Source organism: Canis lupus, chromosome 23 (genome assembly GCF_048164855.1).
Source record: "Canis lupus baileyi chromosome 23, mCanLup2.hap1, whole genome shotgun sequence".
In the NCBI taxonomy this organism is placed as follows: Eukaryota; Metazoa; Chordata; class Mammalia; order Carnivora; family Canidae; genus Canis; species Canis lupus.
In genome coordinates this window covers 38,525,256-38,550,434 of record NC_132860.1, presented here as the reverse complement: position 1 = coordinate 38,550,434, position 25,179 = coordinate 38,525,256, and the positions used below count along the sequence as shown (strand labels likewise).

Sequence of the window (25,179 nt, the reverse complement as noted above, 5' to 3'; positions counted from 1 at the left end):
GAGCCTGCTTCTTCCTCTCCCTCTGCCTCTCCCCACTCATGCTCTCTTTCTCTCAAATATTATTTTTTTAATTCCACTGTAAAAGATGTAATATCTATTCCTTTAAACTCCTAAGACCAATTTCTCCCAAAGGTCTCTTGATATTTGAGTTTTCCTCTTAATCATAGCCCCAGCCTTCATTTTTGTAAAAATTGAGACATTTACTCCAAGTCAACAAAATGCTTCTGCTATAATCATAACAGCATTTGTCAGATTCACCAGAGAAGGGACCAACCAAATCCTGCAGCTATTCTCACTGCACTAGTCATTTTCTCTGAAGATTTTCCAGACTTCTATGCAAGAACTAAACCCAATGACAATGTGCTCAGCTCAAGGAAACAATTACTGGCTCATTTCTGTTGTGATAAATTATCATTTATATTCCTAATATTATCTGTAACTCACCAGGAGTTTCTTAGGTCTACACCAGGCTTTTGCCTACCTCCTAAACCCAAATCTATCTTGTGTGTACAGAATAATTAAGAAGCTTTCAGATATTTAAAGCCCTTTTCTATTCAGAGCATGTTTCCTTGGGAAGGATAACCAGAGACTTTCAAAATGAAGCAGGAATTGGCTACTCAGGAGAGTTCTCAAAAGTGTTAACTCTTATGAACACAACTAAAAAAGGTGATTCAAATTTTGACTCATGCTGTGGAAGCCCAACAACCAGTTTGAGTTCACTCTCCAAGATTGTCATGGGCAATGACATAGTCTTCTATTTCCTCTTGGCAAACCAAAAGGCAATTTGCATTTATTATATTATATATAAAGGTCTATAAAAATCACTAGACAGGTACGATAGTCTTCAACTAAGCTAAAGAAAGAAGCTACCTGACTCTATAAAATAGACCCAGCTGGGCAGCCCAGGTGGCTCAGCAGTTTAGCGCCAGCTTCAGTCCAGGGCCTGATCCTGGGGACCGGGGATGGAGTCCCATACTGGGCTCCCTGCATGAAGTCTGCTTCTCCCTCTGCCTATGTCTCTGCCTCTCTGTGTGTGTCTCTCACGAATAAATAAATTTAAAATTCTAAAAAATAATAATAAGACCCAGCAGGACTTTGGGCTACAAATTTTTGTAGTCTGGGTTTTGTAACCTAGGCTCCTGGCTTTGCATTCTAATAGAATACTAATTTTGCTTCTGATATTTTATAGGTGGCAGATGCTTTCTGTTCTGAGACTTAAATGCTGTTATGTAGTCACTGCCAAATCACATGATTCAACAATCAACTATTATTAATATAAAGATCTGAGATTCAGTAAGGACTACCACTGAATACTTGATATACAATTATAACCTGGTAAAAAGCAATACTAATCTGGCTTGATTACAATTGCAGAAGGTAATGGTCTGTCCTTCAACACAGGTTGAAGAAAAACCAGAAGAAAAGTGAGAATTGAAAGAGAAACTACAATTTGCAAAATCTACAACCTGCAAAATGCCTAAGTCTACCAAACTTTGACAACACTCAAGAAAATCGCCTGAACTCAAATTCTTACTGGTAGCTCAATTGGATACATATTTCAAGATAAAATCACAAACTAATCAAGTGATAATTCTGCATAGGCTCATGTGTTCTAATGACACTGTACCAGGAACTAGAGAGTTGCTGGTACAATTTTCACCAATCCTTGCCAAAATGTTTCAAAACTAACCAGAGACCCCAAACTCCTATATGTATCCTTCCTTTGGAGATACACCTCTGGTGTTTGTACTTACTTGATGCAGCAAGCTAATAAACCTAGCTTTGATTATGTAGTGGGTTTTGGTCAATGGATGTCACCAGTATAAAATGAGCTAAAGTTCCTTTCTGAATGAGACACAATGGCTTTAACTTAATAGGAAAAGGTACTAAATCAATCCTATATTCTACACATAAATGTCTCAAATCACCAGTATTAAATAAAACCTCATCAATATTAACCATGGGAATTTTATTAAATAAAAATGTATGAATCTGCAGATATAAAACTGATAACCAATCCATATTAATGGAAAAACTTGTAATCTTAAGAAATACTAAAAATAATTTCTCCATATGCAAAAATGTGTATTTGATGTTTTTCAAAAAATCCCGATTTTGATAGTTGATTTTAAGTTAACTACTCTAGCAAAGCATCATAAAAGTAAATGGAAGATTATAAATTCAATGGCATTTGGCACGCTATTGTTGTGAATATGCTTTATTTTTAAGTAAAAAATGAATTCTAGCCAAAACAAAGTGTGTGCCTCTGAATATTTTAAGCTTAAGGAAAAAAAAACTCATTAATAAGGAACATATTTTCATTTTTCCATGTTTTTAATTTTTTATAAAGAGTTTCATTAAGTTTCAGTCAATAAGTAGTTCTTAAACTTAGGCTTCATGATCCTTTTGACTTCGTACTTTTAAATGGAGGCATTTCTCTTCAAAACATGACAAATTTCGGAATCCATCAAAAATTATTTTATTCAAATTATGTTTTCCAAAAGAGAGGGTTCTGTGCTAGTCGTCTTTGAAAGTTTTCATACCTACAAAAGAAAAAATATATTTACAAGAAAATTAAAATCTTTTGTAATCTACCAAATGACTTATCAAAAAGCAAACATTTTAGATGTCACTTCTAAAAAGCTAAGATAAAAAAACAAAAGAGCTAAAAATTTAATCTGAAAGTTTTATTATTCTTATAAAAGGATAGCAAGCATAGTGATTTAAGTATGACTAGCTTATATCAGAGCACAAATCATAATAAATTTTATTAACTTTTATCTTCTGCAAAATTTGACAGACCCAAGGGGGAAAAAAAAAATCAAATCTAACTCCCTCATTTCATAAATGAGTAGATGAGAGGAATTTGCTTAAGGTCAAATACTTATATTTTAACAAAGCTCAAACCTAGTATCTTCCAGATCAATCCATGCTACACCATGCTACCAGCTGTTCAACAAATTCTCTTGTATCCCCCACCCCCACACTCTGGGATAGTCAAAGTGAAAAGAACACCTATAAAACAGAATCATGAGGGGCACCTGGGTGGCTCAGTGAGTTAAGCATCTGCCTTGGCTCAGGCCATGATCTCAGGGTTCTGGGACTGAGCCCCCTGTCAGGCTCCCTGCTTCTCCTTCTCCCTCTGCCCCTCCCCCTGCTCATGCGCACACGCATGCTCTCTCTCTCTCTCTCAAATAAATAAATTAAATTAAATTAAAACAGAACCAGGGGAAAGCCAAGGAAATCAATTTTATTAATCATTTAAGTATAGGGTGCAGTATAAACCACCCTGATGCCTTACGTATATTCTACTTCAGATCAAGACTTTCTAAACTCACAAAAAAATTTTGCTTTGTATTTCAAGACTCAAATATGGTTACTTATAAATAAAAATATTGAAAAATTTACAACTTTAATTGTGGCCCCTAAAAATAAGCAATTGTATTTTCCTGTCTTTATAAATTCAAAATGGCTACTATATAACAGAATATTGAGGGTAAGAACATTCTTTGATGTAAACTCCACAGTATGCTTTTAAATGGCATGCCAATGTTAATTAATGTATGCTGATGTCCACAATAAAAGAATATGTTTAAATGTCAAAAAAGAAATACATTCACAGGCAAAACAATATATGGTTATTAAAAGCCTTAATATTAAAGATACAAGATGTCCCATACCATTTCAGAACCACATTTGCTGGAATGAACATTTCAGATGGACTTGGTGTCATCTGGGCCTGAGACACAGCAAATGATGAAGCAAAATTGTAGAAGTTGTCCAACATCTTTTGTGTGAACTGAAAAGTTAATAATGAACGGATTAATGAATTATACTAAATATTCCACTCAGACTTTAATACTTTTAATTAAAACTATTCCTCCAGTATACTTGGTTTTAAGGATCATGAGTTCTAAGTCTAATGCTGTAAGGAAAGTTATAAAATGACACTGTGGCACAAAATCTTAATAACCTACCTTTTGTACTTCCTTTATATCTCAGAATTTCTGTGGTTTTTAACTATTTTAATTTCCTAACATTCATTTTGGGTGGAAAAATGTTTTTCCTTCAAAATATCTTCTTTTATGTCTGCCTCTACATCTACTATGACCCCTTCCCTCAAATCCCACCCTCCTCAAATCAAGCTACTTTCTCATATAAAATACTAAGAAGTCTTCTTCTTGCCAGTAAGATAAAAGCTTAAATATAATGAGAGGAAATGCTTTACTAGCTTTTATCTTTCTGCCTAACAATATCAAGGTAGTTTAATACGGGAGGCTATCATTAAAAGTTACTTGAACTAATATCCAGAGTTCAATAAAATCACTATTAAAAGATCAGTATCAGGAGAAAAAAATCAACAGTAACCCTCAACACTAACAACAAAATTTTAAAATGTAACTTTTATTTAAAAGATCCAATTCAGAATAGAAACAAAGCCTGTAAATACCTAGGAAAATATTTCAAGACTGCCTTGAGAGACAGGAAAGAAAACAAATTAAAGGGCCTATATATACCACATCCAGTGGAAAGACAGAATATTTTTAAGATGGGAAGACATAATGTAACGGAAGCAATTCTCCTCAAACTAAACCTATAAATCCAATGTTATTTCCAACAAAATCTGGTAAGGTTTTTCACGAAACTTAATAAGCCGATACTAAAAGTATTATGGAGAATATCTAAGCTTATTTGATGAGTAAGGGGTTCGGGAGGGGGGAGGGGGGACTTAGCCTACCAGATATTAAGACTTTTACTGGCAAAGGGACAGGCAAATAAACTAATTGGAATAGAAGAGAGCCCAGAAACAAATCCAAGCATATAAGACAACATGATATATAACAAAGATGCAATTAGCTCAGAGTAAAAAAAAAGAAAAAGACTAGCTTTCAATAAAAGCTTTAATAACTATGAGAACACCTTCACACATTAGAATAGGATAAGAAAGATTTCTCCAATATATATAAAAAAAAACAGAAAAGAAACAACTGTTAAGATTATCAACACAAAAATACAATGTCTGCATGAAAAAGATACCAAAAATAGTATTAAAAAACAAGCAACGTACTAGAAGAAGAAAATTACAACATATAGAAAACGTTTTTTTTTTTTTTTAAAGATTCCATTCATTTATTCATTAGAGACAGAGAGGCAGAAACATAGGCAGATGGAGAAGAAGCAGGCTCCATGCAAGGAGCCCGATGTGGGACTCAATCCCAGAACTTCGGGATCAAGCCCTGAGCCGAAGGCAGACGACCAACCACTGAGCCACTCAGGCATCCCACAACATATAGAAAATTACAAAGTATTATTACCCAGAATACAAAAAGGCCTTTGCCCAGAAATTAAATTACATTAAAAAGTGCCAAATAATACAACAGAAAATTGGGTAAAATACATAAATGATCAATTCCAAAAAAAAAAAAAAATGAGGTCAAAATGAGAAAAGATGCTCAACTTCACCAGTCATCAAGAAATACAAACCAAAACAAAGTGATATTCAAATTTCACCCCAACAGTTTGTCAAAAATTTAAGGTCTTAAATATTAGTGAGAATACATATCAATATGGAAATGAAAAAACTGTCTCATTCATACAATGGCATACTACACAATTAAAAGACTAGATTTATTCCATGTACTAACACAGATAAGTCTTAAAAATCATGCTGAGTGAACAATAGCAAGTTGTAGAAATTTGTGGAGTATACCATTTATAATCATTTTTAAACATACAAAGGGGTAAGTCAACAAGAATGGAAAATAGAGGAAACAAACAAAAAAGGACTACAACACAGAAGAGAAATAAAAGGAACTTCTACAATAATAGTGTAAGAAAATAATACCTTGACTACAGTTATGCAACAGACCCAGAGAATAATCAGTCCACAGAAGAACAAAAAAGAGAGTTTCAAGAAGGATGTTTCGAAAACAAAGTTAAAATTGCTTTTTAAAAATATACTGAATAGGAATTTATACTTGGCAGAGTTTGGGCATAAATTAGACATGGAAATAGAAATCCATGCAAAACATAAAAATGAAGTATTTATTAACCAAGAAAAATAAAAGTCATACAAGAAAGGAAATGTAATCAAAGTACTACCTACATCTGGCTCAGTTCTGAAAAATATTTACCTGATCATAATACTAAAACTCTGAATATTAATTTAGTGAAAACCTGTAATAAAAAGGCAGGGGGGGAAGGGGGGGCCTTGGCTGGTTCAGTCAGTGGAACATATGACTCTGGGTTGTGAGTTCAAGCCTCATAATGGGTGCAGAGATTACTTAAAAATAAAATCTTTTAGTGGTGCCTGGGTGGCGCAGTCAGGCATCTGACTCTTGGTTTCAGCTCTGGTCTTGTAGGATTGAGCTCTGTATCAGGCTCTGCACTCACCGGGCTTGAGATTCTGTCTCTCTGCCCCTCCTCCTTTGCTCCTCCCCACCATAGGTGTGCTCTCTCCCTTATTTTCTTTCTAAAATGAATAAATAAATCTTTTTTAAAAAATAAAACATTTTTTAAAATTTAATCTTTTATAAAGGAGAGAAAAAACTCTATATGCTGGGGAACAGCACTGGTAAGTCAATGGAAAATACCTACAACAAATAAATTGATTAAGAACAGATTAAGCAAGTTTTTTTCTGCCACAAGGAAGTAAATACAGGTAGAGTACCTGTAAATACAGGTAGAGGAAAAAAAAATGAGGGAGTGGTTGAAAGTGAATGCTTTTGAGGAGAGTAAGAGCAGAGTATAAGAAGTACAACAGAGGACAACTGTTTGTTTTTGTTTTTAAGATTTTATTTATTTATTCATGACAGACAAAGAGAGAGAGAGGCAGAGACACAGGCAGAGGGAGAAGCAGGCTCCATGCAGGGAGCCTGACGTGGGACTCGATCCCGGGTCCCAGGATCACACCCCAGGCTGAAGGTGGCGTTAAACCGCTGGGCCACCGGGGCTGTCCAACAACTGTTTTGCATATAAAACTATCTGACGTTTTAAGCCATGTATATGTACTATTAATAAACATTAAATGAAACAAGAATAACTAAGTGTATTTTACAAACATGTTTAAACAAATAATGTTATATATATTTTGTGGATATATATATGAATGTTTCTCTTAATTAAAGTACTAACATAGGATGGCAAAGATACATGAAGTTAGAAGAGCAGCTACCTGGAGAAGAATTGGAAGAAGAGAAACAGTGAGACCAGCAAGCTGTATCAGAAATACTTTTTTTTTAATTAGTAGCAAATATGGCAAATATCAGTTAATCTAGATGGAAATCACTCAGAAGTCTTTGTATGTACTGCACTATAAAGAGAGCTCTATAAGAACAGCTATTATTTTGTCTACCTATTTTTATTTTTTGTGCTTAGAAAAGTCCTGGCACACAGTAGGTATATAATAAAATATTGGTGGAATGTATTTTCCTATATATTTAAAACACTTCATAATAATAAAGTGCTTGATAAAAAATATATATGCTTTATTTAAGAAGTTCAAATAATTTATAAATATATAGAGTAAAAAGTCTCCTTGCCCCTTTCCAGGGAGAACATCACTTTCATATGTATTTTTCAGACATTTTTCTAATACATTTTTTTTTTTTTAATTTATTTATTCATGATAGTCACACGGAGAGAGAGAGAGGCAGAGACACAGGCAGAGGGAGAAGCAGGCTCCATGCACCGGGAGCCTGACGTGGGATTCGATCCCGGGTCTCCAGGATCGCGCCCTGGGCCAAAGGCAGGCGCCAAACCGCTGCGCCACCCAGGGATCCCTAATACATTTTTCTAATATTTTTCAGACATTTTAATAGGATACTATTAACTATTGCTTTACAACTTGCTTTTCTTTTTAGCACAGCAGTTGATTTTTTTTAATTACTGGGGGAAAAAAAATTAAGACCCAGACTCTGTCATTCTTAATTCAGCCTATTCTCAGATGTGACGAGTCTGCTTTAAATTCATGGCCACAAACTTCAAGAGTATGCTGCCCAGCAAACTCATAAGGGGTTCCCAGGGGTTTTCTAGTCCACTCACCCTCCTCCTCTCCTACTTTTTCTTTATATTTCCTATACTCCTTTCCCCTCAATCTTAGCTGACAACCTTGTTTCCTGTTTCACTGAGCAAAGAGAAGGTATCAAGAGAGAACATGCCCAAGTTCTCATCACATTTATCAACCACCTACATCTGTATCCATATGACCATTACTCTGAATACGGTCTATTATCCTATCTAACGTCTCTCATTTCCTATTCAAACACTCTTCAGCAACTCTCCCAAACTCTTTTCCTGAATGCTTCATTCCCGTTAAACATGATGTAATATTTCCCATTAAAAATGGTAAAAAAAAAAAAAAAAAAAAAAAATTTCTTGTCCCCACTGCCCCCTCAAGCAACCAAATGATTTATCTGCTATCCTCTATAACTATTCATCGAGACTCATCTATATTCAGTGTTTCCACTTCCTTCTCTCCAACTCACTCCAAACTCCAATTCTCTGAACTCTTAGCTAACTTTTTAATGACTTCTATCTTGTTGAATCCTGTAGGTAATTCTTAGCCCTCATCTTGACCCATCAGCAGTGTGATACTATTGATGCTTCTTCCTTCTTAAAAACCAGTCTTTGCTTAGCTTCCAAAACATTACTTTTTGGGTCTCCTTCTACTTCAGCCTGCTTTTTCTTTCTCTTCATCTCTTAAGCTTCTCAAATTTGAAATGGCCCCAAGCTCAGTCACTGGCCAACTTTTCCACTTAGTTACTTCTCTAGTAATCATATGCCCTTCAAAACTTTAAATACTATCTCTACACTGATAACTGCCACATTTTTATCCATATCCCAGATCTGTCTCTTGATCTCTAGACTTGTCATCTTCAGCTGGATGTCTAACAGGTATCCCAAACATAGTACAACCAAAATCCAACTCCTGATTCCACTCCGCACTTGCTCTTTTCATAGTATTCCTGTGTTCAAGGTCCTCAAGCCAACATCCTTGGGCCATAGTTGATGTCTCTCTTTAATCTCAGACCCTAAATGTGATCCACATGCTGAAACACACTATTGGCTCTATTTTCAAATTATCTCTAGAAATCAACTACAGGCATACCTCGGACATATTGCAGTTCAGTTCCAGACCACTGCAATAAAGTGAGTCAAATGAATTTTCTGGTTTCCCAGTGCATGTAAAAATTTTGTTTACACTATACCATAGTCTATTAAGTATGCAATAGCATTATGTCTTTAAAAAATGTACATACCTTCATTAAAAAATAATTTATTGCTAAAAAATGCTAAACATCATCTGAGCTTTCAGCGAGTCGTAATCTTTTTTGCTGGTGGAAGGTCTTGCCTTGATGTTGATGGCTGCTGACTGATCAGGGTGGTGGTTTCTGAAGGTTGGGGTGGCTGTGGCAATTTCTTAAAATAAGACAACAATGAAGTTTGCCTCATAGATTGACTCTCTCTTTCACTTGAACCCTTAGAGGCCACTGTAGGATTATTCATTGGCCTAATTTCAATATTGTTGTGTCTCAGGAAATAGTGAGGCCCAAAGAGAGGGAGGAGGATGAGGAAATAGTTGGTAGGTGGAACAGTCAGAAAACACAACACTTATCGATTAAGTTCTTCATCTTACAAGGGCACAGTTTGTGGTGCCCCAAAACAATTATAATAGTAATATCAAAGATCATTGGTCACAGATCACTGTAACAAATAATGAAGAAGTTTGAAATGTTCTAATTACCAAAATGTGACACAGAGACACAAAGTGAGCAAATGCTGCTGGAAAATGTCACCAACAGATTTGCTCCATGCAGGGTTGCCACAAACCTTCAGTATGTAAAAAAACATGATACCTGCGAAGCGCAATAAAGTGAAGCGCAATAAAACGAGGTATGCCAGTACTTTTAATCACCTTCATTTCCACCTCCCCAAACTACCCTGGTTCAGGTCATTATCATCTGTCATCTAGATGTTCAAAAGAGCCTCCTAAAAAAAAAAAAAAAAAAAAACAAAGAGCCTCCTAAAATTGATCTTCCTTCTTACTAGAGTGTCCGTCCAAAAATGCAAAAGTGATCCTTTTAAAATATAAGTTAAATTCTATTATTCTTCTGCTCAAAACTCTCTTCTCTTCCAAACAGAATTTGAGTCAAAGTCTTTATAAAAGCCAATGAGGTTACCATATGAATTTATATTGTGGCTCCCTCCCCAATTACCTCTCATCTCATCTCCCATCTCTCACCCTTGCTCACACTACAGCAGCCACAAAGCCCTTCATATTTTTCTTCGAATAACAGATTTCTACCTCCAGGCCTTTGCATTAGCTACACCTCTGCCTGTATCATTCTCCCATCCAGGGCTTTGCTGTACAGTTTAAAAGTCAACCATCATGGAATTATGTCACTTAAAGCTCCATGAGGACAAGGATCTCACTAATCAGGTTCACAACTGTATACCCACAGCCTAACTAACTGTGAGAGGAAAAAAGAAAATGCTAATATTTAATTCCATTTTTAAATCACTTTGAGCTATTTCATCACTATAAAAACAAGTCTCATCGAAGCATTTATAAATTTTAAAATATCTATAGAAGAAAGCAGGCAAGCTTAAATCATCCATGGAAGCCAACAATTTATGCCATACATATTTACCTCCATTTTTACATGTTTTCTACTACCAGGCTAAATTTTAAAGTATAGAATTTGGTTTTAAAATTTTTTTAGAAAATGTGTACCGCATTACCTGAGTGAATGAGTCAACTGAGGATACAGCAGCATTGCCTACTGGAGTCTGTTGAGCCAAACTGTCCAATAATTCCACTGAAATTCCAATCTGAGCAACAGATGGAGTTCGGACAATATTCATGGCTCCAAAAGGATGTTGGCTTCCTTCTCCTGAAAAAAATTAATATGTACCACAAATTTCAAGTTTAACTTGTAGCCACACATATTCCTTTGTAAATATGTGAAAACCCTCCGATCTACATGCACTAAAAAGTTGTTACATAGTTTATCTCTTTTCAGAAAAATGTAAAAGGCTCGTTTTTACACACTAACAAAGAATAAGAAAACTAAAATTTTTCCCACCAGAAAAACAGCTATGACTTCTCTAAAACTTATTAAAATTACTGCTAGGTAGAAATGGAAAGTAACAAAATGAGAAAAATAAATGAATAAGCATTAATCACATTAAAAAATTATCAATGCTAACTCCAAAGGAAGGATATTTTCTAAGATTTTTTAAACTAGTTTTAGTATTTTCTCATTATTCCACTATAGAAAGATCTTAAATTACCATTATAACTGATAAATGACATAGCATATTTTACTAAATGTCACGGATCACCCCAAGGTCACTTGATGTTATCAAACAGGCAGTAAAGAAGCTTATTCATAGAAAATACTTAATAACTTTTTCCCCTTAAAATTCAATGTGTCATTTAGTATACACCTGAGCTTGTAAGTGCCATCTAACTTACATGTGGAGAATTTAGGCCAATTTTTTTTAACCCACATAAGACAATTAAAAAGTTAGTCTGACAAAAATCATACAATAGATTTTTGGTTATCTGCTGTTTTCATAGGACTTTAAGATATTTAATCAAATACTGAAGAACAAAAATCTGGAGCAACATATTATTCCTAATAACTAGAACACGGATTACAAATATCGAAACTCTCCTTGGGCAGCCCAGGTGGCTCAGCAGTTTAGTACTGCCTTCAGCCCAGGATGTGATCTGGAGACCCGGGTTTGAGTCCCACGTCGGGCTCCCTGCATGGAGCTTGCTTCTCCCTCTGCCTGTGTCTCTGCCTCTCTCTCTCTCATGAATAAATAAAATCTTAAAAAAAAAGAAAAGAAAAAAACCTCTCCTTAAGTTTTTAAGCTATGAATAAAAACTTACAATGTATTCTGTGATTTAAAAATATATACACCTTTCACTAAATATGACTACTTTAAGATAGTTTTAGTATATTTAAATTGTTTTACTAAATTTCCATATATTTATGAATTTTCCAGATGTTATTTCTATCATTGTGCTCAGAGAACATATTTTGTATGACTTCTGCCTTTGAATATATTGAAACTTGTTTTACAGTAGCCTAATATATGGTCTATCCAAGAAAATGCTCTATTGTGCACTTGAGAAGAACTTGTTCTGCTGCTGTTGGGTAGAATGTTCTGTGTATTAGCTCTTGGTGGTTTACAGTGTTCAAGTCTTCTATTTTCTCAATGACCTTCTGTCTAGACATTCTATCCATTACTGAAAGTTGGGTATTAAAGTTTCCAGTTGTTGAACTACTTTCTCCCTTTGATTCTGCCACATTTTGCTTTGTGAATTTTGAGATTCTGTTGTTAGGTGCAAACAAGTTTATAACTATTATCTTTCTGAATGGCCCTCTTATCATCTTATAATGTCTTTACCTCTAATATTTTTTGTCATACATCTATTTAGTCTGATTTTAGTCCATCCATTTAAGCTTAAGCTTTTACTGTTTGCATGTATCGTTTTTTCATCCTGTACTTTAAACCACTTTGTGTTTCAATCAATAGTTGGATCATGTTTTTTCTTTTTTTTCCATTCCTCAAATCTCTGCCTTTTAAATGGAGAATTTAATTTTGTGTTAACTAGATGCTTGCTAGTGTACCATTTTAATTCTCTTACCATTTTTTTAACTCTATATTTTTTGTTATCTCCTTAGTGGTTGCACTAGGAAGGATTACCATAAACATCTTAATTTACAACAATCTAATTTGGATTCATGCCAATAATTTCAGTAGTACACAAAAACTTTGTTATGTACTTTCTCTCCCTATGTGTTGTCATAAATTACTTCTTTATACATAGCATGTCCATAACATAGGTTAATGATTTCCATTTTATGAAGTTGTCTTTTATATCAAATGGTGAGGGGGTGGGGGGGGAAAGGAGTTACAAACAAAACAATATTGATTTTTATGATTAACTACATAGGTTTTACCTGTGTTTTTTTCCTTCATGTGAATTCAAATTACTGTCTCATGCCCTCTCTTTTCAGCCTGGAGAGTGCTCTTAATCTCTTATGGCTGAGTCTTTGAGTAATGATCTCACAGTTTATCTAAGAAGGTCTTCATTTCTCCATTTTTTTTTTTTTAATTTTGAGAGAACATGTATGCACGTTGGAGGGAGGGGCAGTGGGAAAGAGAATCTCAAGCAGACTCTACACTGAGTATGGAGCTGAATGCAAGGCTGGATCTCACAACCCTGAGATCATGACCTCAGCTGAAATCAAGGGTTAGACGTTTGACTGAGCTACCCAGGCACTCCTACCCTTCATTTCTGATGGATACTTTCAATAGAGAATTATTGACAGTTTTTCTTTCAGTGCTTTATACCATCCCACTGCCTTTGGACTCCATTGTTTCTGATAAGAAATCCGCTGTTAATCATATTAAGAATCCTGTGTGAGGAGTTGCTTCTCTTACCAATTTATCTTTGACAGTTTGATTAGGATATGTCTTGGTATAGAGCTTATCCTACATGAAGTTTACTAAACTTGTGTAATGTTTTTCATAAAATTTAGAATATTTTAGGGCATTATTTCTTCATATATTCCTTCCACCCCATCTCTGTCCTCCTTCCAGGACCCCTATTGTGCATATGTTGGTATACTTGATGGGATCTCAGAGACTGTTCATTTTTCTTTTTTTTTTTTAAGATTGTATTTATTCATGAGAGACACAGAGAAAGCCATTGACATAGGCAGAAGGAGAAGCAGGCTCCCTGCAGGGAGCCTGATGCAGGACTCAATCCCAGGATCCTGAGATCACTACCTGAGCAAAGGGCAGATGCTCAGCCACTGAGCCACTCAGGTGCCCCTCTTTTTTCTTTCAGCTCTTCAAATTAGGTATTTCAATTGATCTCTCCTCAAGTTCGCAGATTCTTTCTTCAGAGTACTCAGATCTACTGAAACCCTCTAGTGAACTCCTTTGCTACTGTACTTTCAGCTCTATCACTTATATTCAATTCCTTTTGATAATCACTCTATTAATATTTTCTATTTGATGCCGCATCATTTTCCTGGTTTCCTTCAACACTCAGTAAGTCCAATGTTGTTTCCTGGGGACAGTTTCTGTTCATTTATTCTCTGAAAGAGCCTTACATTCTTGTTTCTTTGCATGTTTCCTAACTTTTTGCTGAAAACTGGATGCTAAATATTATAATGCAGCAAATCCAGAAATTAGATGTCTCCCCCTCCTCAGAGTCTGTTGTTAATATTTGTTGTTTCCTAATGACTTTTCTGAACCAATACTTTAAAGTCTGTATTTTTTGTCCCATGTGACCACTGACATTTCTATTAGCTTAGTGATCAGCTAGTTTTTGAAAAGGCATTTCCTTAAAAGCCTGGAACCCAAAAATTCTCCCAGTCTTTGCAGATAGGTTCTGTGTGTTGGGACATCCCTTTAATACTAGCAAGGCAGTTTACAACTCTGCCTTACCTTTCACTTCCTGCTTATGGAGAGCCCCAAAGTCTGCCAGAAGTGGGAACTTAGGACCTTCTTAATTCTTTCCTGAGCATGTGCACAGCCCTAACTGTATATTAACTATTAACTTTGAGGTTTCCAAAAATTCCCAGGTCCAAGAACTCAAAGCCTTTATTCCCCAAACTATTTTACTCCCAGCATTTCCTCCCAAGCTTTGTAGTCAGTCTATTTTTGCCTTGATTGTTGTCAGTGCCTCAGGCATCAGTGACAAATACATTTGCAGGTAAATATTTTTGACAAACACTCCCAAGGTTGTCACTTCAGTAAGATAAAAGAAAGTCTTTTCTTTTTTTAAATATTTTATTTATTTATTCATGAGACAGAGAGAGAGAGAGAGAGAGGCAGAGACATGGGCAGAGGGAGAAGCAGGCTCCATGCAGGGAGCCCGATGTGGGACTCAATCCCAGGACTCCAGGATCATGCCCTGAGCTGAAGGCAGATGCTTAACCACTGAGCCACGCAGGCGTCCCAAGGAAAATCTTTTCAATTAATCTCCAAGGGAACCACCAGACAAACCAAAATAAATACAGGTGACCCTTGAGCAACACAAGTCTGAACTGAGTCCACTTATACACATATTTTTTACAGCACAATATTGTAAATATATTTATGATTTTTGTAAAAGATTTTATTTATTAATGAGAGACACAGAGAGAGAGAGAGAGAGAGAAAGAGAGAGAGGCAGAGACACAGGCAGAGGGAGAAACAGGCTCCATGCAGGGAGCCCGACATGGGACTCGATCCTGGGTCCCCAGGATCAGGCCCTGGGCTGAAGGTGGCACTAAACCGCTGAGCCACCCAGGCTGCCCTCCCCTTATGATTTTCTTAATACCATTTTTTTTCTCGAGCTTATTTGGTCTCTAACTTATTACATATACAGTATATGTAATACACATAACATACAAAATACATGTTGCACATAACTTTTATGTTATCAGTAAGGTGGTCCAATCAACTTATAGGCTATTAGTAGTTCTGTTTTTGGAGAATCAAAAGCTACATGCAGACTTTCTACTGCACAGGAGATTGGTGCCTCAACCCCATGTTGTTTAAGTGTCAACTATAATTACAATTTGTTGTGATTGAGGTCCATTCTGCTCCCTCTGGCACCAGTACCAAGAACATGAGCTAATATTTTCAAGGCTACCACTGAGCTGAGGAACAGGGGATGATGGGTCCACTGTAAGTTAAAATGCCACAAAGCTCACTGTTCTTATCAAGATTCAGTGGTTTTCTTGATTAAATGCGTCCCTGGTTACTACAAAGTTTTGGTTAGTTTCCAGAGTCCTGAAAAAGATTCTGACAGGCTATGGAGAGATGGACTTGTGAAGTTCTTTACTCTATCAAAATGTTAATTGTTTTAAACCTAGAATTACACTAAGTCCAGAAAATGTACTGCTATTTGTCTGCATAACAGGCTCCAATGACCTCAATCCAGGAAAAAGGTTCAATACAACCTTTAAGTGACTTAGTTTTAACTACTCCGGGAGTGACTGCCCAAACAGAAAGACTTGTCATCTCTAGCTTCCTTTATCAAATGGAAGCTCTTAGCAAATGATTAAATAAAACTGGCTATGATCCATTCTAAGAGATGGGACTACAGAAATATTCTGACTTCATTTTAAAGGTCTCTGAGGCTAAGACAACTTGAGACTCAAAAGTCTTCAGTAATCTTTATATTTTCAAAGAGATCCATTGTGCAATTAAAATCATTCTTTCACTCCTAACTCTGGGAAACGAACTGGGGGTGGTGGAAGGGGAGGAGAGCAGGGGGTGGGGATGAATGGGTGATGGGCACTGAGGGGGGCACTTGACGGGATGAGCACTGGGTGTTATTCTGTATGTTGGTAAATTGAACACCAATAAAAAATAAATTTATTATAAAAAAAGTAGAAAAAAATAAAATAAAAAAATAAAATCATTCTTTCAGTCACTCTTCCCAAAATGGGCTTGACAGAGTAGTGATAACCTTCAAATACAAACGTTCTTGTGTGTAACCATAAAATACTGGGAAGAAACACTGGAACATAATATGCAAACTTAGTGTTTAATTTTGGATCTGAATTCATGACAGCAAAAGTTAAAAAAAAATCAATTACATTGAGCCTTACTGTCAAAAAATTAAACAAAAACAAAGTAAAACATCTGACCTGGTCTTAAGGAAAAAAATTAGATAAGTTCTTCAATTAACATTCTATTAGTGTAAAAGCAGCTGAAAATCTTTCAAAGGTGTTCCTCAAAGGGCCCTTCCTCAATGCAACCCAAGAACCTAACACAAGGCACACCTCAGAGGAAGAAATCCTACAAGAAACTAGTCTTTTACTGCTGGTACACAAGAAAAAGCAGTCATCATCATTTACTGCTTGGGTCTAACAGACTCTCTAAAAATAAATATATTTTAAGTCATTTTACAAAAAAATTTCACAAGAAGAAAAATAGTGAAAAACAATTTTATTAAAATTTTTAGCAAGTACTGAGGTACAACAAATCCAAATATTCACTGTACATCTCCCACGTTTTTAAGCTATAAATAGCCAAAATGGGGCAGCCCGGGTGGCTCAGCAGTTTAGTGTCACCTTCAGCCCAGGGCGTGATCCTGGAGACCTGGATAGAGTCCCACGTTGGGCTGGCTCCCTGCATGGAGCCTGCTTCCCCCTCTGCCTGTGTCTCTGCCTCTGTCTCTTTCTCTGTGTGTCTCTCATGAATAAATAAAATCTTTAAAAATAAATATAAATAAATAAAAATAAATGCCAAAATGAGCCACATTTCTCTGAATACCACTGTTCACTTTAGTGAATAAATGTGGAATATATCCATCTTATAAATATGACTGCTGATTTTTAAAAAATCTTCTAACAGCTCTAACTTATCAATACTTTGGGTTCTTTTACTAGCAACTGCATTATCATAATTCAACACTTCAAACACTGAAATTTTGAAAACTTAATGGCTCATAATTTGGACAGGTATCTTCTTTGATCATAATTTGTAGAACACAGTTAGTTAGTTAGTTAGCTATTACAATCCTATTTTTCTATTCATGAGAGACACACAGAGAGGGGCAGAGGGAGAAGAGGCTCCTTGTGGGGACCCCAATGTGGGACTCGATCCCAGGACCCCGGGATCATGGTCTGAGCCCACCCAGTTGTCTGTAAAACATTGTCATTTTTATATTTATAAAATTATTTAGAATAACCAATCCAATTAATGTTTCATTTCTATACCTATTGCCATCTAATTGCCTTTGTTTACACACCCACTTTCAGCCACGTCCACTTACAAGCTGTATCCAGTCCATTTTAAAGTAAAAACATGGAAGAATACCAGATACATTATCTTACTACATGTTCAAGATTTTGTCACTAAATACTGTGATTAATTCCTCTCTGTTAAATGACTAAATTGGTAAGAATACCATATTTTCTTTTGGTCCTCAGAAATACACTGTTCAATCATCAGTCTTTTAGTATGAGAAAATTCACCTAAGAGACCATCATCTGAAGATTCAGTCTGAGACTTTGCTTATATGATCAACTTCATCATCATCATGAGAGTCTAGCATGCTATTTGTCTCCTTGTATTCATTTTGATTCATACAATAATGGTGAAACTTGTTCCTGTCAATTTTCTTCTCTTTGCAATTATGAACAAAATATAACAAATTATGAATTCCCAATTCTGTTCAATAAAAGCAAACAGCAGACCATAAAAATGGTGTCTGCAGTCTCCTTTCTCATTTCTTAAAAGATGACATAATCTTTTAAACAATGCAATATGAAGATTCTATGATAATGTAATGGTAAAACTAAGGGGCACAGGCCAAATTTGGCCCCACAACCTAATTTCATAAGACCTGTGAGCTAAGAATAGTTTTTACATTTTTAAAGGTTATTTAAAGAAGAATATGCTACAGAGACCATATGTAGCCCACAAAGCTTAAAATATATACTATCTTACCCTTTTCAAAAACATTTGCCAGAGGCAACTAGGTGGCTCAGCTGGGTAAGCGTCTGCCTTTGACTTAAATCATGATCCTGGGATTGAGCTCTGCATTCAGGATCCCTGCTCAGCGGAGAGTCTGCTTTTCTCTCTCCTCTGCCCCTCCCTCCCTGCTTATGCTCACTCTCTCTCAATAAATAAAGTCTTAAAAAGTTTGCCAACCTCTGCTCTAATTAATTCCATCATTCTTCCACTTTCTTATTATTTCAGCCCTTTTTTTTGGCATAGTTGAGAGCAACTGATGAGTAATGATGAAATAATTCCTTAGATTAAATAGTAAAATATTTCATGATATAGGAAAAATAAGATTACCAGTATCACCAAATACATCTTAGATTTGTAAGATGGTCCGGTAGACCTATAATGGTAATTGCAAGACAGAATGACTTTTAAAAATACGTAAGAAAATGTTCTCTCTATTCTTTAGAAGATTTCTACAAAAGAATAAAACAAAGTGTCAATCTTTCTAAGAGTTATAAATGCCCCTAAAAAGAAACTGAAAAACTACAAGTCCACTGGTGAAGATACCGTATATGTACATGGCAACAGATATGACTAAAGAAAATATTTATGCCAAGAATAAGTAATTCACTATGAAGTGGCATTTGAACATGACATATGCTAAAGAGCTACATAAAGCAGCTTAATTATGCCTGGGTAAAAGCCTTCTTGGTATTGAATATAATTAGAAATCAAATATATATTTCTAAAATATATATTTCTAAAACCTCATTTCTATTGATAGCCTGACAAGCCTGAATACATTTTTCACCCATGCATAGTTCAAGAGCAATGTGACTAACAAAGGTTTATCAACAATAAATATTTTAAACTAGATAAAAATGATAATGTATCTGACATTATAAAACCTCTTGAATTTGAATGTCTAAATGTATTTAAGCAATATTTACCAAGTATCTGAAGTTCATTACTGTGCTCTATACATTCTAAAGAACAGATAGTAAAAGATACAAATAGTCCCTACTCTCAAGGAGCTTACATTCTAATGAGGACAGTAACAGTTACTTAACCTTTCTGAATAGGCTTCATTTTCTTAAGATCTTTCCTAGATCTGTCTTTCTAAATTTTATAAAAACATACTAACTATTCCTTGAGTACCAACTATATGCCAGACACTTTTATACATTCTACATTTGTTATCTCTAATACTTGCAAAAACACTTGCACTGTAGGTATTATTAAGTCCATTTTACCTGAAATCCCCTCTAAGGTGAGACAATTTGGTCAACACAACACACTAGTAACTGGGATTCAAAATAGGTCTATCAAGCTCTAAAGCTGATGCTCATTATAGTTCATTATCCTACCTGTTTATACCAGATTCCATGATATGAACTCTTCACTGATTTTGTGTTTCACAATAAGCCATTTAAGAAAGCAAGTCAAGAAATGTCAGGCAGTAAAAGGTTCCCTCCCATTCTGGCTCACTAGTTCTGTTTCACGTGAATAGACTTATGAGTAGTATCTTGAACTCTTTTGTCCTTCCTAATCCCCTTGACAAGCTCAACCCAGTTTTAAAACAAAAACTAGAATAAATTTAAAAGTTTCTCCCGGCAACTGAGTTAAATGAAATTAGAAGGAGACTATATATGTCATGTGCAGAGAAAGCCAAAGTGATGACATTAAAATATGGCAGCAAGCCCAAAAAGAAAAGAGCAGAATTATAAAGAAATTCAAATGATGATTTATAATAAACTCTAATTTTAACATTTCTTAAAAATTCCTCTTGGGTGCTAAGCCTTTTTTCACGGTTATTTTTAATGTCACTGTCATAATAGACAAACGCTGAGCAACTGTGCCAGATTAAAGACTAAAGACAATTACATGTAATGTACAATCCTAAATGAATCCTAGGTGGAGGGAATAATGCCTGTTACTAAAGGCATTATTAAGAAAATTGGCAAAACTTTAATGTATACTGTATATGAGACAAGAATATTGTATTAATGCGGAGTTTGCTGAATTTGATAATTATACTATGATTATATAAAATATATATAATATATATTTTTGTATTAGGAAACACATTCTGATGTATTTAGGAGTAAAGGAGCAATGTCTGCAACTTATTCTCAAAGTTTCAGGGGAAAAAATACATATATACACACACATATGCACATATATAGATTTCTAGAGAATGATAAATAAAATGTAGTAAAATTAAAGAATGTGGGACAATGTAAGAAATACTTCATACTATTTTTGTCATTTTTCTCTGATTTTAAAATTATTTCTAAATAAGTAAATAAAATTATTACAAAATAAAGTTGCTTTAAATCCCTGATGCAAAAAAGAATTTTAAATATCAGACTGGGGATACTTTTAGAATTTCATTCTAAACACTACCTCACAGTAGGGCCAGGATCAAAAAAGGTAAAAACCCCACCATAAGGTACCCGATTTACTCTGAAGGCCTAAAACCTTAAAATATTACCTTTTCTCATAACAAAAGTATTCTACAAAGCTCTACTACATTCAGTACTCTATTTTATTCAGATAAATATATGATCCCTCTTCTTTATACCACAGGTGAACAGAACAACTATTTCTTATTCTTCTATTAAGTACAATCACATGTTAAAGTACTACAGACACAATAAAAAATACTTGTAAAGTTCCACATAAGTTTTTATTACATCTGACCTAATGTCCTACTCCCCCACCTGCTCTTCCAATCTTGGCCTCTTCTGTTTCCCATTCTCCATATAATTCTCCACTGCAGATGTCACTGGAATTCTCCCTGACTGAGGCATTGAACCATTTCCTCATTGTCTCGTGAAACACTTTACAAATAGTTAACCTACAGAGAAAAGGAAGGTTTAAGTTGAACTCTGTATGTATGAGAGTATGTGGATGTGGCTTAAACAAACTCTTCAAATAGTATAAGAACTCCATAAATATTTACCTTTGACAGACATGCATATAAGTATGCATAAATGTGCATAATATAAATTCTTTCAGTTACATATTTTTGGGAAGAGAAACTGCTTCCACCTTCTAAATTCAGAATCAAAATTTTAACCTTTATTTAAAAGATACTGTACTCATGTTCCTTATATATTGTGAACCAAAACTTCTTAAAGTTAACATTATATGGCATCTCATTATTCACACTTGTAATAGGTTTTAATAGATGTTTAAGTTATTATCAATGGACATGAGCACTTAGTTACCTACTACATGAATGGTGATTTTTCTTAGTCATCTTACAGTTTAACGATCCTGCTGAGGCTAAATAATACTCTCAGAACCAGGTTAAGACAATTTAAAAAAAATTTCAAAAAGCCTGTGCAATCTGACAGTATTAATACAGAAAGGATGTGGAAAGTAGAGTTTCCAATGAAATGGACACACATCAAAAAAATAAAAACAGACTATCACCCAAAAGACCTCATTGAGAAAATTAAAGATGCAGTCCACTGGAAAAAATTCTCAATATTATACTATATGTTAACTAACTTGAATTTAAATAAAATTTGGAGGGGGGGGGGAGAAAAAAATTCCCAACGCAACCAGACTTGATCATGAAATGCTTCTCTTAACCAGATTAGTGAAGGCAAAGGTGAGTAAATAATCCTGTTTGCCTCTGCTATTCAACTCTCAAACATGTGAAAATTCTAAACTCTGGGGAAAATACAGAGTATTTACAATAGACCTTTGGACTTCCAATTATCCAGATCTGACTCGCATGCTATTAAGAGCTGCAATGTTGAACTGTGGTATGAAGATGATAAAAATGGGAGATAAACATCTTTAATTCAAAATAAATCACCAAAGGCCACCTGGGTAGTTCAGTCAGCGAAGTATCTGACTTGGGCTCAGGTCCTGATCTCGTGGGTCATGGGATCAAACTCCCAACTAGACTCTGCACTCAGTGAGAGTCTCCTTGGATATTCCCTCCCTCTGTCCCTACCTACCCCACTCCCAACAAATAAATAAAATCATTAAAAAAAATCACCAAAATGTGATTTTTGTCATTACATTCAGAAATTTCATTAATTAGACCAATTTAACAAGGAAAACTGGAGGCCCTATAAAAATAGCAAGATTCAGGGAGCCTGTTTCCCCCTCTGTTTATGTCTCTGCCTCTTTCTCTGTGTCTCTCATGAATGAATAAAATCTTAAAAAAAAAAAAAAAACTAATACATCTTTGCAAAAAAAAAAAAAAAAAGAGAGAGAGAAGAAACATGAATTAAAAAAAAAAAATCCAAAAGAGGTTTAAAAAAAAAACAAACAACCCAAAGAGCAAGGTAAAAATTTAAATCTAACATATCGGGCAGCCCGGGTGGCTCAGTGGTTTAGTGCCACCTTCAGTCTAGGGCCTGATCCTGGAGACCCGGGATTGAGTCCCATGTCAGGCTCCCTGCATGGAGCCTGCTTCTCCCTCTGCCTGTGTCTCTGCCTCTCTCTCTCTGTGTCTCTCATGAATAAATAAATAAAACCTTTAAAAAAAAATAAATCTAACATATCTATAACATTAAATATTAATGGACTAAGCATCTTATTTTAAAAACGGAGGATGTAAGAACACTTTTTAAAAAGCAGCACCTAAAAAAAAAAAAAAAAAAAGCAGTACCTAACTATATAAACTCTTTACAACAAAGCTTTACAACAAAGCACACAGATTTATGTCAAAAAGTAAAAATGTAGAAAAAATATAGCATGTGAACGCTAACCATGAAAAAGCCAGAAAAGCTATATAAATTTTAAACAATAAATAAATAAATAAATTTTAAACAAAGTAGACTTCAAGACAGTAGCATTACCAGAGGTAAAGGGCGTTTTATATAGACAAAAAGGCCAATTCATCAATCTTATACACTAATAAAACAGAGAAAGAGAGAACAATTGTTATGTCTTTTATTTCTTTTCCAATCTCACTGCACTCCTTAATAGCTGTATTCACCATGGTGCTTGAAGGCCTGGGCAATGTAGTAAGGCAATAAAAGAAATATAAAATTGGAAGGAAAAAAATAGTCTTTTTCAAAGACATTATGATCACCTATTTAGGAAATCCTGGGCAGTTATTAGAATAATGGAGTTTAGTAAGACAGTCAATATGTTACCCTTTCCTTCATCTTTCGGGATACAAAGTAATATACAAAATTCAGTTGTGTGATAACCTGAAATGCTGTTGAGTATGAAGAGCAACACAAACTCATTCCTTGTTGGTGGGAATACAAATACACACTGCCACTTTGGAACACAGTTCAGCAGTTTCTTACAAAACTAAACATATTCTTACCATAGGATCTAGCAATCACACTCCTTGGTATTTACACAAAAGAGATGGAAACTTCAGTGCACACAAAAGTCTACACATGGATGTTTTAAAGTAGCTTTATCCATAACTGTCAGAAATTGAAAACACCAAGATGTCCCTCAGTAGGTAAATAGATAAGCTGTGGTATATCCAGACAATGGAACATCATTCAGCACTACAAAGAAATGAGCTATCAAGTCAAAGAAGCCATCTGAAAAGGCTTTCATACATATCATACCAACTACATGACACTGAGGAAAAGGTAAAATCAGAGAAACAATAAAAATTCAGTGGCTGCTCAGATTGGAGGTTAGGGGGAGTGTGTGTGTGGGGGGAGGGGTGAATAAATAGATTTTTAGGGCAGTGAAAATACTGTGTTATGGTACAACTATAGATATGTCATTAAATACTTATCCAAACTCACAGAAAGTATAACACCAAGAGCGAACCCTAAAGTAAACTGCACCTTGAGTGACTACGATGTGTCTGAGTGATTATAATGTAGGTTCATCCTTGGTTAAAAAACAAAACAAAACAAAACCATAACCATTCTGGTGAATGATGTTGATAATGAAAGGAGGCTATGCCTGGTGTGGGATAGGGGTATATGGGAAATCTGTGTACCTTCCTCTCAATTTTGTTGTAAACCTAAAACTCCCTCCAAAAAAATAAAGTCTTTTTAAAAATTCAGTTGTACTTCCATATACTAGCAATAAAACAACTGATAATTTACAGGATGTTCAGAGACTTGTGGAAAAAAAAAAAAGCCAAAATGTCCAACAAAAAGTAATCAAATCATAACTTATCATCAAAATGTAATACTATGCTATTATTTTAAACAAGTTAGGGGCACCTGGTGGCTCAGTGGTTGAGCATCTGCCTTTGGCTCAGGTCATGGTCCTGGGGTCCTGGGATCGAGTCCCACATCGGGATCCCCATGGGGAGCCTGCTTCTCCCTCTGCCTATGTCTCTGCCTCTCTCTGTTTCTCATGAATAAATAAAATCTTTAAAAAAAATTTAATTAAAAAAATAAAACAAGTTTAAAAAAAAGAACCATACCTCTCTACATCAGTTTTTTTTTTTTTTTTTAAGATTTTATTTATTTATTTAAGAGAGAGCGTGCACATACAAGCAGGAGGGAGAGAGGAGCAGGGAGCCCAATGCAGGCCTTGATCCCAGGACACTGGGATCATGACCTGAGCCAAAGCCAGACATTTAACCAACTAGCCACCTAGGTGCCCCTATACCAGTATTTCTGAGAGCCTTTTTTAACTCATGTCACCTTATTGCTTTAAATAAACATAAAAATCTCATTTTCTATTACCAGTCCAGCCCATTTGAAGATCAGAATGTGTTTCTCACTTTATGGGAAG

General features: G+C 35.2%; 1 protein-coding gene across 4 annotated transcripts in view; it reads right to left on the bottom strand.

Annotated features, from left to right (window-relative positions):
• Window positions 1–2,315: 2,315 nt before the first annotated feature.
• Window positions 2,316–25,179, bottom strand: part of HIKESHI (heat shock protein nuclear import factor hikeshi) — a 39,408-nt gene continuing 16,544 nt past the window's right edge. For 2 of the 4 annotated variants that reach the window (XM_072794942.1, XM_072794945.1), the window contains 3 exons: window positions 10,744–10,895; window positions 3,681–3,799; window positions 2,316–2,543 (listed from right to left, as the gene is read on the bottom strand). In XM_072794942.1, coding sequence (XP_072651043.1) covers window positions 2,489–2,543; window positions 3,681–3,799; window positions 10,744–10,895 — 326 coding nt within the window. In that variant the 3' untranslated portion in view covers window positions 2,316–2,488. Of the gene's footprint in view, window positions 2,544–3,680; window positions 3,800–6,393; window positions 6,473–9,260; window positions 9,421–10,743; window positions 10,896–25,179 lie in introns of those variants that run through there. The other 2 variants (XM_072794943.1, XM_072794944.1) reach the window with 2 other exon arrangements.